This window comes from Coptis chinensis, chromosome 7, assembly GCF_015680905.1.
Source record: "Coptis chinensis isolate HL-2020 chromosome 7, ASM1568090v1, whole genome shotgun sequence".
In the NCBI taxonomy this organism is placed as follows: Eukaryota; Viridiplantae; Streptophyta; class Magnoliopsida; order Ranunculales; family Ranunculaceae; genus Coptis; species Coptis chinensis.
The window spans coordinates 28687320-28700114 of NC_141462.1; the positions used below are offsets into that span (position 1 = coordinate 28687320).

General features: G+C 42.2%; 1 protein-coding gene across 1 annotated transcript; it reads left to right on the forward strand.

Annotated features, from left to right (window-relative positions):
* Positions 1-67: 67 nt before the first annotated feature.
* Positions 68-2820, forward strand: LOC147486973 (uncharacterized). Its single transcript, XM_086570101.1, has 5 exons — positions 68-738; positions 1827-1948; positions 2049-2089; positions 2175-2273; positions 2414-2820. Exons 1-5 carry the CDS (start codon positions 99-101, stop codon positions 2589-2591), a joined length of 1080 nt encoding a protein of 359 aa, XP_086426227.1. The 5' UTR covers positions 68-98; the 3' UTR covers positions 2592-2820.
* The last annotated feature ends 9975 nt before the right edge of the window (positions 2821-12795 follow it).

Consider the following 12795-nt stretch of genomic DNA (forward strand, 5'->3'; position numbering starts at 1 on the left):
CAAAGCATCTAGCACTCAAATTAAATTACTTACTAATTATTCATAAATTAATCAACCATTTTAGTCAAATTATATCCTCTAACCAAATGGCAACATGAATGGTCATTGGTCAATGTGAATGCACCGCCACCGTCTACATTTATAACACTTATACATTTTTAGGCTTCACTGTTTTCCAAGTCCACATCAACAGCAACAACAAGAACAAACTCATTCTTTCTCAAAACTCAAAACTCAAAACAAATCTATCTTTTGGAATAGTATGCCCCGCACGCGCCAAGCCTTGGATACTCACAGCGCTAACCTTCACCCACGGCGCAACTTTCTACCGGCTATCTACAAACCACTCATCATTTACAACAACCTTAACTTATCAAAAGCGAAACCATTTAAGTACCTGTTGTATCGGTAACAAGTGTGGTGCAGCAGGTGGTGCTGCGTCAATATGGCATGCAATATTTCCATCAACAATTAGAAATGAGTTACGTGGAAGTCATCATAGTTTAGTTGCAGCACCTTTTCATCATGAACAAAAAGGAGAAGGGTCTTGGAATGTGGCTTGGGATGTAAGACCGGCTAGATGGTTACATAGTTCGGATTCGGCTTGGTTGTTGTTTGGTGTTTGTGCTTGTCTTGCACCCACGTTGGATTATTGCTTTGTTGACAATCTCGATGAAAGTCTTGTTGACGAATATTCTCTTGGGAAGGAAGAATGCTCTGTTAAATATAGAGTGATTGGTTAGTACTCTTTTTTTTTTTTTTTTTTTTTTATAAAAATATTGAAGTGAATTATAGTATGTGGTATATATATTGTTTGAGTAAATGTTTCATTGGGCTGTACATTTTTTTTTTCTGTTCTAAAATTTTAAAGAGTATTGTTGACGGCCTTTTAGCATGATATATTGAGATTGTAAATGATGTAGCCAACTCATAAGTTGCTTCTGTAAGGTGCAGTCTTATGCTTTATCTAAGTAACTTTCTGTAAGTTTGAATTTTACTATAACAAATTCAGTATTGCGCTGTTAATTTTCATATATTATATGGAAACTTGCTTTAAATTCTCTTATCTACAGTTTCTGTTATTATTATATTGTTTTTGCTTATTAGTTTTGGTCATCTGTGAGGGGAGGAGGTGACAAATGATCTTTATTAGTTATAAGATTGAGTGAGCTCAAGTCTTTGCTGTGAACTTGTTTAAACCAATCGTCTTTGTCTAACTGCGCAAATACAGTTTTACAAACATACAATTTGATTACTTTTTGAGAGCTAAGAATTCAAACAGGAAAAACATACTTCTTGACCAACTTGATGCTCCTTAAATTTTCGTCTTGTAGTCAGGATTCCAATTAATGTCATTTGATGATCATTTCATTTTAGGGATGATTGCAGACATGGGAAATAAAGTAACTCTCCTTCCTTTTCCTTTTGATAGTTCTTTAAGATTATGCTTCTCTTTCTGTTCCTCTCAGTACCAAGTTACCCGAACTCTTTGATTCATATATGTAGATTTCACTTAATGGTCTTTTAAGGGCTTTGGTTGGCGTTGGTAGGCCATTTCAGTACGAAAATTTCTTTCTTTGATGATGCAAATTCAATCAAAACTTTGCTTCCATTCCAAAACTACAAAAATTGATTGGGGCCTCTTTGGCTTGGCTCGACTTTGGAGTGATTTTTGTATAAGGAAAGATGTCTTGGCTACTCAAAGCCCATTTATTAACAAAATCAATTGTGATTTCCTTGCACAATCTTTTTCTTTCTCCTAGTCAGAGCCTAATAGATAAAAGATTGTCAATAGCAAGTTGGAAGTAATATTTAGGACATTACAGGGGTGCCAGGTGATGGTCGATGCCTCTTCAGAGCAGTGTCTTATGGGGCTTGCATGAAGTGTGGGGAAGAAGCTCCTGATGAAAACCGTCAGATAGAACTCGCTGATGACTTAAGAGCTCGGGTGATTATTCTTTTTCGAGATGTGTTACTATGTTGTTTTACATCTTACACTGCAGGATCATGAAGCTTCTGATTATAATTACAATACGTAAAATTTGTAGGTTGCGGATGAGCTATTAAAGAGGCGAGAGGAAACAGAATGGTGAGCTTTTGAAATATTTTATTGGATATATGGTATAGACTTCTAGAGGTTCACATCTGGTTTTGTTTCTTCTTGCTCAATACAGGATCATTGAAGGAGACTTCGACATATATGTGAAGAGAATACAACAGCCTTATGCATGGGGTGGAGAACCCGAGCTGCTGATGGCTTCACATGTCCTACGGTGTGTTTTGATACTTCAAACTTCCTCTATTTATGTGGACCTTATTGTCACCAGTGTTGTAGTTAACAGACCAGATACAGAAGAAAACTATAGTACATTTAAGCAGAATATATAATGCTCATTTTATTCTATGGATGCAGGATGCCTATTTCTGTGTATATGATAGACAGGAGATCAGGAGACCTGGTAAACATAGCAAGCTATGGTCATGAATATGGACAGGATGAAAGTCCTATTCAGGTAGTTTTCCATGGCTATGGTCATTACGATGTATTGGACATCGTTTCTGACGGAACCTACCAGATTAAAGAATTATAGAAGTTTATTCTTTGTAGGATATAGATTTTGATGAATTATTTGTACTGGCCAATCAACAATACTTGGTTCATATCCAAAAATAAGGGCCGATTCTCTTTTGTCAATGCCCAAATTTTAAGTTTTCTTTTATTTAAATTAAGTTAAAGGGATTAGAACTATTTATCTGTTTCTAATTGTATAGACATTTTCTTCTCCCTAACCTAGATGGAACACTAACGCACTTGTGAAAGGCTGCATCTATTTAATCAACGTCTCTTACTATGTGAACCTCATACATTCATGTTTCAGGATTCTGCTTCATGATTTTGCTCTTGTTGTTGTGGAATGGAATGTTGGGACATATAGTTAACGGGAAAAAAATAGAGTGCCTACTTGTGTTCTACGCAAACACATTTAGGAAGAACGGCCTAATACTTCCATTAGGATTGTGTCAAGAGACGTCAGTTCTGAAAACCCTTTTTAAGCTTGAACCCATGAATAGAGGGTTTAAATTAATGGGGAAAAAAAAACTGAGAATGAGGATGAGGATGATTTACCCTGTGAAGGGGTTCCTGGCCAAGGGACGGAACACTAGGCGTCTATGTTTCAGAGTGAACTATTTAAATTCTTGAAAAAAGTGGGTGCAAATCCTTATTGTTTTTCACATTTCTCAGTCTTTATTAGAGCATTTGCAATGTAGGGATTACGAGGGGTTTGTGACTATAGTCACCAGTTTTGTTGGAAAATGGTTGTACAATGCAGAGGTGAAAAACTGGTGATTTTAGTCTCCAGTTGATTTCATGGTGAAACTTTTCACCGAGATAGTGGCTGACTTGTTAACTTCGGACGAGATGTTGGATTCCGTCTGAATTAGAAAACTCATCAAACGGAATCCAACATCCCGTCTCACTATATTTATTTTTTTCCAGATGGAATCAAACATCCCGTCCAGAGTCCTAATGGCTAGTTCACCAACGGTCAAAAAATTAGAACGGTTAAAAACGGTCAAAATAAAAAACTTTAGTATATATACAACATTTGTTCCATTTCAACTCACACTTCCAATAATCATATATCATATTTCTTTTTCTTTAAAATCAGTTCTTAAAAAAAACAAAATATCAAATGGTATCATCTCAAGCATCTCAAACAACTCAAGCAAGTGGTAGCACTCAAGCAAAAGCAAAAACTCACTTTAGCATGTCCGAAGATCAAGTTCTATGTCTTGCTTAGATAAAAGTTAGTGAAGACTCCATTGTTGGTGCTTTCCAAAATGCAAAAGGATTTTGGAATCGTGTAACACACGAGTTCAATCAATCACGTGGGTCGGATAGGTCTTCCGATTCAATTAGTGGTAGATGGAAATATATTTCGAAAATGATGAACACGTTTGTTGCAATTGTGAATGCGGTGGAGGCTCGACATGCAAGTGGTACAACAATACAAAGTCGGATAATTACAACTTCGTCAATTTGTCAATTATTGATTATCTTAGTCTTAGTCCAATTATTTCCATCTTAGTCTAATTATCATTATCTTAGTCTAATTATTATTTCCATATTAGTCTTAGTCTAATTACTATTTTAGTCTAACTATCTTAGTCTAATTATTTCTATTTTATTTTTTAGTTGTCCGAGGCAAGGATGTCGTACCAACTACAAGAAAAAACGTCTTTTTCACTTGATCATTGTTACGTTATACTCAAGGATAATCCAAAGTGGAATAACGTTTTTGAGGCAAGATCAAGCCGCCCCACAAAGGGAAAAGGTTGCAAAAATGACGGTGAATATTCAACTTCTAATTCACCAAGTGTTGGTAGAGTTGAATTGGAGGGTTCTCAAGAAATAGAGCGTCCTCTTGGATCGAAGAAAGCCAAGTCCAAGAGGAACCAAGAAAAATTAGTTGGTATGTTGGAGGGTTACTTTACACGTTTAGAGGATACATTTGTAAAGGATGCAAATGAAACACAAAAATGCTTAGAACTTAGGGAAAGGGAACTTGCATATGGTCAAAGAACTGTGATGGCAAGAGAAGAAAAAAATCGGATTCAAATAGAAGTGTTACCCCGTTTTCAAAAATATTAGTAATACCCCCCCAATTGCAAGATCCAACGGTTACGAGATGGATTTTTTTTTCAGATGAAGAAATCTGACCGTTGGATCACTCAAATGGGGGGGTATCACTAATATTTTTGAAAATGGGGGGGTAACACTAATTGCAACTAGTAATTGGGAGGGGGGGGGGGGTAAGTCTAAGATTTTAGTGACCGATACAAGTGTCCTCCATTCCGATACCGCTTTTATAATCGAGCAACAACAAGCTGAAATACGTGCTGAATGGGCAAGGGTTAGAGGTGGTTCTAACTCTAACTAAGCTTATGCAATATCTAATATTTTATTTTAATTAAAGCACTATGTATTTTAATTAATGCACTATGTATTTTAATTTCATTGTATTTTTAATTAATGAACTATGTATTTTTATTTCATTGTTTTTTTTTTAATTAATGCACTATGTATATTCTTTCCAATATAATTATTTTCATAGAAATACAATTACCAATAAAATTAAAATACATTGTAATATAGTTCATTAAAACACAACTCATTAAACATATAAGAACTTATTGGAATTACATAGGAAATACATTAGGAAATATATATAGGAAATACATAGGAACTTCATAGTTCACGTTAGGAAATACATATATAGGAAATACTTTGGAACTTCATAGTTTACGTTAGGAAATACATATGAAATACACTTTCATTTCCATTTTAATTTTCGCTTTCTTCTCCCTCCTCTGGATCCGACCAATTTGGATCATAAATTGGTACCGGATCTGCTGTTTCTTCAATGCCAGTCCAATTAAAAACATACTCAACTAAGTCCTTTTGAACATTAATATGTGTAACTTCATTTCTGATCTTATTTATTACTTCAATCATCTGATAGACAAAAATGAAAACCATCCTCTTCTTGAAAGAGCGCAGATATTGTTTCTTTCCTCTGACCTTTCAAATTCCAAACTCCACTTTCACGTTCATTCTCAACAATCATATTATGCATTATAATGCATGCCTTCATTATATCTCCAAGAACAACAACACTATGACAACGCGCAGAAGCCTTAACAATATGTCATCGTGCCTGCAAAACTCCAAACGAGCTAGAAAATCGCAATAGAGGCTGGGAAGAAAGTGAAAATGGAGCATGTTCGCGTCTGTTCATATTGACTCATCAGACGGGATGTTACATTCCGTCTCGTTATAAAATACCAAACGGTATGTTACATTCCGTCTCAATCAAAAACCTCTAGACAGAATCTAACATCCCGTCCGAAATATTTTATTCATCTCTACATTGCACAGCTTCACCTTGTTTTTCACCAAAACGGTGAAAAGAGGATAAATAAGTGCTGAGGTGGCGGTGATAAGGGGGGGAATTATTTTCACTTGCATTGGGAATGCTCTTAGTCTGACATTATTTCCCATAGTTTAGGAGCCAATTACCAGTGCAAATGTACAATAATGGAAATGGAAATTTTCAACCCCTTCGTGTATACTTCGCTCAATATCAAAATTCAACAAGAGTTCAAAAGAGTTGCATTGAAATCGATTCCAGAGACCACTGGAGTTGCACCCCTCTAGTAGTCTAGTTCCATTCTTGCAAGTGGGCCAGGGACATGGGCCTAAAAACTACCACTTGCTTGTTTAAGGACAATGTCATGGTCTCCTGCGTCCTGAGGCGTATGGGCGGCGGTATGGCAGTCTGGATTCCGGAACGACTACGGAGTGGCTTGACTAAAAAATTAGTTCATATATGGGCGAGTTCATGATCGCCAATACGGCAATACCTCTGCATTTGGATCTTGGTGGTACCAATGAATTGAAAACAATTCTATTTTCATATAACCCCATGTATAAGTAAATTGAAACCAGGTGGCTGAGTGGAACATAAACCTGAAATAAACATGAATGCTTATTTAGTAGGAAGAAAACTACCATCAAAGAAATTCTTATCGAGATTGGACATTGTAAAAACATACTATTTCTCAATCACGTGATGTGCACGCAGTACACACACAATGACTCCGCCAACTCAACTCGACTCCAATAACACAAGGATTCGCTCACTCGTCAAGATCAGTACAATATCAATGACTCGTCACTCGACTTCGTCTTATGACATCATCACCTGTCACCATCATCATTGCTATCATTAACATCATATATTTATCCACTGCAACACTCAAGTCATTATCATCATCACGCCCTTAACCACGAACATTCTCATCATCATTACATCCTTAACCACACTCTTTTTATGATAGCTCAAACAACATAATACATGGAGTTACCACACACATGCAGCTTGTGAAGGTGTTGCTCACTCTAGCAGCACACCTGTCTATACCACCACACGTGTCGTCTAACCACTTGTTCATAATCTCTATAAAAGCCACCCCCATAACTACGTTGGCTTGATTCCAGCACACTTGATCTTAAGTTCCTAACATAATGTATGAACCTAGAATATCTCCAACTTACAAGCCTCTCTTTTTTCTCTCTAATTCTCACTGTTCATCCTTTTTCTCTCCCTAGCGGCCTCCTCTTTTCTCCCCTTCCTCTTCTTTTTATATCCTCCTTCTTCTATCTAGACCGTCCATCTGTCTTATCATCCCATGGCTCTCCTCCTGGCCGTACACGTCCGTGGTCTAGGGTTCGGCGGCTACGCTACCATGCTCCTACTTTTCCTTTGTTGTGTTGCACCCTATCCTATGCACCGTTGACTTAGTCCAACTTCCCACATTATACCACTACAAATACCCCTTCTCGACTCCGCGGTCCGGATAACGGATCCGGAGTCGAGAACTCTCATTAGTGTTCTCTTTCCACCGCCTACGTTCTCTTTTCTCGATTTGCGTGTGAGGTGGACTGCACTCATCACGTGCATTTTCAGCTCCCCCTCGTACCTCACGCTTCCACGTGTCTCATTACGGCTGGACTGTCTACCTGACTCCTCGAGTTCCTCAACCCCAAGTAATTACCTTTTTACCCCTCCCCTATTTAAACCCCCTTCCTTCTCCCTCTTCCTCACTTTACTTTCCCTTCTCCTTTTACTCTTCACTGCCTTGCCATTTTTCCCTCTCCAATCAGTTTCTAGTTTGCGTGCGCCTTCTCAGTTTTCCGGTGGCTCCTACCTCTTCCTGACACTCTACTCAGGCCTAACCACTCCTTCTTTGCTTCATTCGGTACATTTTCTAGGCCTTACTTATTTTTGTTTGAACTGAATATTGGTGTCTGTTCATATCTTGCGACTGTTCATCTACTTTTCCGATGTCGGGCTCTGAATCCGGCGACTCTTCCTTTTCTCCGTCTCATAAAATAGCATCTCCGCCTCCTATTACCCTTACTGCGGCCCCATCTACCTCGGGGCGCCAAGGCCCTTTGCTGCCACCACCCTCTCGTTTCCACCGCCCCAATTTAGATGCTATTAGGGCTGCTTATGGCATTCCAGCCAACATAACCTTAGAGCACGTGCCATCTGTCACACACTACCCCCATTTGGTTCCCCAATGTCCGGGGTACCTTGTGATCAATGTGGGTCAAATTGTCGCCGGTCTACAGCTGCCCCTCACTCTCCTGGATGTCGAGGTGTGTAATCATTTTAGCATTCCCCCTATCAAGGCATAGGGAATTTTTGGAGAATCATGTATGCTGCGAATTCATATAATAAAACCGACGAGCCCAAGATTATGAGCCGTGGTATTTTCTCTCACTATTTCATTAAGAAAAGTATCAAAGACGTCGGTGTGGGGTACCAGTCTTTTTGTGTACGTCCTCGGAAGCCATCACTCTTGCTCCATGTCACAATCTCAGATAAAGTGTGGCATCGATCACTATCCTTTATACGTATCGGGGCAATTTCTGTCTACGGACATTCCTTCAGATTTAACTCTTACCCATCTCGCCTTCATAACCCATGGTGAGTATCTTTGTTCTTCCCCTTTCTCTAGATGTGTTGTTTTCGTTACACCCTAACCCGTTGTTCTTCTCTGTTTTGCAGGTTGGCGGCCTGACTCCAAATCCCAACTCTATTCCGGCATTTCCTACCCTATTTTTCAAAGACTTCGCGACCTCGGCCTTGCCCAGGCCGACCTCCTGGGCATCCACCCTACTACCGCTACTCCCCTGTTGCAAATCCCAGATCTACACAACTTTCGCGGCTTCTCAGCCCCCTTCTATCGTCCTCCCCCTCCCAAAGAGCAGAAACCCAGAGCATCTCCACCTACAAGAAAAAAGACTCGCACCCCTGCCTCCCGCCGCCGTCATCCTCGAACCTCTTCTCACTCCCTCGAATCCCGCGATCCCCCCACCTCCTCTACTCCCGAAGACATCCTTTCTTACCGCTCCATCTCTAACTTGGACGACCAGTATACCTCTCCCCACTCTCCACCCGACGATAGGATGTACACAAATAGAAACTGTTCGACATCGATTCTGATGAAGACGATGTGAGGGAGGTTCCTCCCACCGAAGTAAGGGCTTCTGCTGAAACTCCCCCAGCCAAGAGGCCGCGGACCTCCGCCTCTGAAGAATATGTCCCTATCACTCAGCGGACCTCAGCTTTTGGAGAACCTGCCCCCATCTCCTCTCCACTTCAACCTGCCGTCTCCTCCCCCACACTCGCCGGCCTAGCAAAGAACCAATTCCATCGGCTACGGTCTCTGATTCGGCCCTTGTAGAAGATTTCTGCCCTATCTTCAATGTACGCAACCGTAGGGTTAATACTGCGGACTCCGCTCTGGATAATGCGGCCGTAGCCTCTTCTCTATTCTACAATGCTCATTTGCCCAAGGATATAGCTTACGCATATGGGGGGTCGTTTGATCAGCACCGTACCTCTCTGTATACCGACTGGGAGAGGGTACACTCTCTTTCTATTTTTTTTTAATCTCTCTTCCTGATTCTAGGTAAGCTTGGACGTTTCCTTCATGATCCGCGGTCTCTTCAGTGCTAAGACCAAGGTGGCCACCATAGAGAAAGAACTCAACGACTCTTCTGGCATAAAAGTTGCCTATGCCGGACTCCAATCAGATCTGGCCACTGCTAACTTGGCTAAGCTCAAGGCTCTGGATGAACTCAAGCCCATGGAGTCCTCTCATCAGAAATACATGGACTCGGTCAATGACCGCCTGAGTCGCCAAAGGGAAACGTTTCTCCAACAGCACCAACTCAATTTGGATGCTCTTACTCAACAACACCAGGCAGCCGTTGACGCCCTCAACCAAAAACATAAGGATGCTGCCGCCGACCTACTGAAGCAACAACAAGCAGACATACTATCCTTCGCGACCGCTTCAAGCTCCTAGCCGACAAGGGGTGGCGAAGAAAATCCAAGAAGAGCATGCGTGACTCATACAGGAAGGGCGGCTTCTCCCTGAAAGGCCTACCACCCCAGTAATAGACTCCCCTGAGACCCCGAGGGAAGAAGTGGCTGCCACTGAAACCATCCTCGCCCCCCCTGTGCCAGAAGAGACTTCTACCCCTGCAACGGTCACTGAGGAGACCACCGTTGCACCCATGGAGGACATCACTGAAGAAATCGTCGCTACATCCCCTGCGGAAGCCACTGACACAATGCCTGCCAAGCCTCTCTCTCTGAGATGCACTAGAAATCTTTCTTTGTATGTAATAATTTACTCTTATCCCCTCCTATCTAGTTGTTGCTACACTGCTCGTTTTGTTGGCATTTTGATAATATTCTCTTTAATGTGACGTTTGAATTAATTAGATATTGGCCTTGTTCTGTCCCCTTCTCATTGTTTGGCTATTTACCCGAATGCGAGTCACTCCCCATGCCCCACGTGTAAATTGCATCCCTCGTCCGCGGAGGGCTCACTCCACTCCGTGGGCTCCCTATCCTCGAGAAGTTAGTTGGGGTACTCCTCTTACCCCCAGCTTAACTCCGGCCTTGTATCAATGAAGGGCTCATCCCCTCCACTGTCTCTCTTCATGCACAGGCTCCATGTCCCATGTGTAGTTTGCATGTCTTATCTGTGAAGGGCTCGTCCCACTCCGTAGACTTTGTGGACCCAAGAAGTTAGTCGAGGCAACTCATCTTGCCCCAGGCTCACCTCCGGCCTGGTACCAGCGGAGGGCTCATCCCCTCCGCGGTCTCCTTCTATGCTTGGACTCCATGCCCCATGTGCAGTTTGTACCTTTCCTCCACGAAGGGCTCAACTCCCGCGGGCTCTATAGCCTCTAGAAGTTTAATTGAGACAACTCATCTTGCCCCAGGCCCGACCCTGACCTGGTACCAGCGAAGGGCTCACCCCCTCCGCTGTCTCTTCCTGCACTTGGGTTACATGCCCCATGTTCATTTTGGACTCCTGCCTTTACAAATAACATTCTCTTATCAAAAGTACCGTTGTATTATATATTTACATACAACTACAGACTCTTGCTCTAGATTTTCATTACATTCAAGTGTGAAATTTTTTAGCATTCTCACGTTCCAAGGCTTCTCTACCGATTTGCCTTCCTGTGTTCGCAATTCGTAGGTGCCAGCTCCTCTTATATCCACCACGGTGTAAGGTCCCTCCCAATTCGGACCCAGCTTTCCATCTTTCTCTTTTCTGGTACTAGGCGTCACTCGATGGAGCACCAGGTCACCTATTTGGAATCATCGCGGCTTGACCCTCTTGTTGTACTGTCTTTGCAATCTCCAGTGGTACTCCTCCAACTTTATACAGGCTGTGTCTCTTCTCTCCTCTGCCAGATTTAGATCCGCTACTAATATCCTCCAGTTTGAACCCTCCTCCACGGCCTTTGTTCGTGTTGTCGTTGCCACCATCTCAGAAGGGATCACGGCCTCCACACCGTAAGCCAACGAGAACGGGGTCTCTTGGGTGGACGACCTAGGTGTGGTCCTATAGGCCCATAGTACATGATTTAGCTCGTCTGCCCACGCCCCCTTCTTATCTTCCAACTTCCTCTTAAGGTTGTTCATAATAGTTTTGTTGGATGACTCCGCCTGTCCGTTGCCCTCGGGATTGTAAGGGGCTGAGAACCCCTGTTTCACTTTATAAGCTTGCAAGAAACTGGTCACCTTCGCTCCTGTGAATTGAGTCCCATTGTCTTCTATAATGGCATATGGCAGTCCAAACCAGCAGATAATATTCTCCCATAGGAACTTAACTATTTGCGTCTCCCTTACCTGCTGCAAGGGTACGACCTTAATCCATTTCGTGAAATAATCAGTGGCTGCGAGCATGAACCTCTGCTTGCCACTGGCCATAGGCAGCGGTCCCACTATATCCATTGCCCACATAGCGAACGGCCATGGGCACGAACGTTATGCAATGCAACTGCGGGGGTGACATTTGTCACATCTCTTAGCATACTCCACTGCATCCCTTTTCATATGGGGCCAGAAATACCCTTGTGTCAATAACCGATGTGCCGTAGTTATTCCTGTTGAATGGCTTCCACAATCTCCCTTGTGTAATTCTGCCAACACCTCGGATGATAATCACGCGGACCTAAGCATTTCAACAGCGGTCCATTGAAGTTTTTTTGGTACAACTCTCCCTCCAGCAGAACATATCTCCTAGAAGTTTGTTCCCATCACCTTATTTCCTTCTTATCTGTCACCTCCTCTCCCGACAAAAAGCGCTTAATTGGATCCATCCAACTCCCATTCTCTTATGTGACCTGACAAATCTCTATCGCGTCCTCAGTGCTCGGTTTCTCCAACTTTCCCACTCGTATCGTTCTTGCTTCCGAGCCGGGGATTGCGGCGGCTACATATGGCAGGGCATTGACATGTCGGTTTTCTCCATGACCCAAGTGGATGAACCTGATCTTTGTGAATTTGGCAGATCGTTTGTGTAGCACATCCAGATATCTTGCCATTCTGGGGCATCGGGCGGCGAACCCCCCATTCGCCTGACACACTACCAAATTTGAATCGGAATACACTATCAGTTCCTTCACACCCAAATTCTCAGCCATTCTCAATCCCGCTATCACCGCTTAATATTCTGCCTCATTACTGGATGTTGCAAAGCCTAGTTTCATGGTCTGCTCTATTCTGGTATTATCGGGTGTAACCAATAATACTCATATGCCGCTGCACGCATCTGTAGTCGATCCATCTGCAAATACCCTACAACCGTTGCTCTTATCCTATGGGTCTAGGAGGTCTGGCTCCCCTTCCC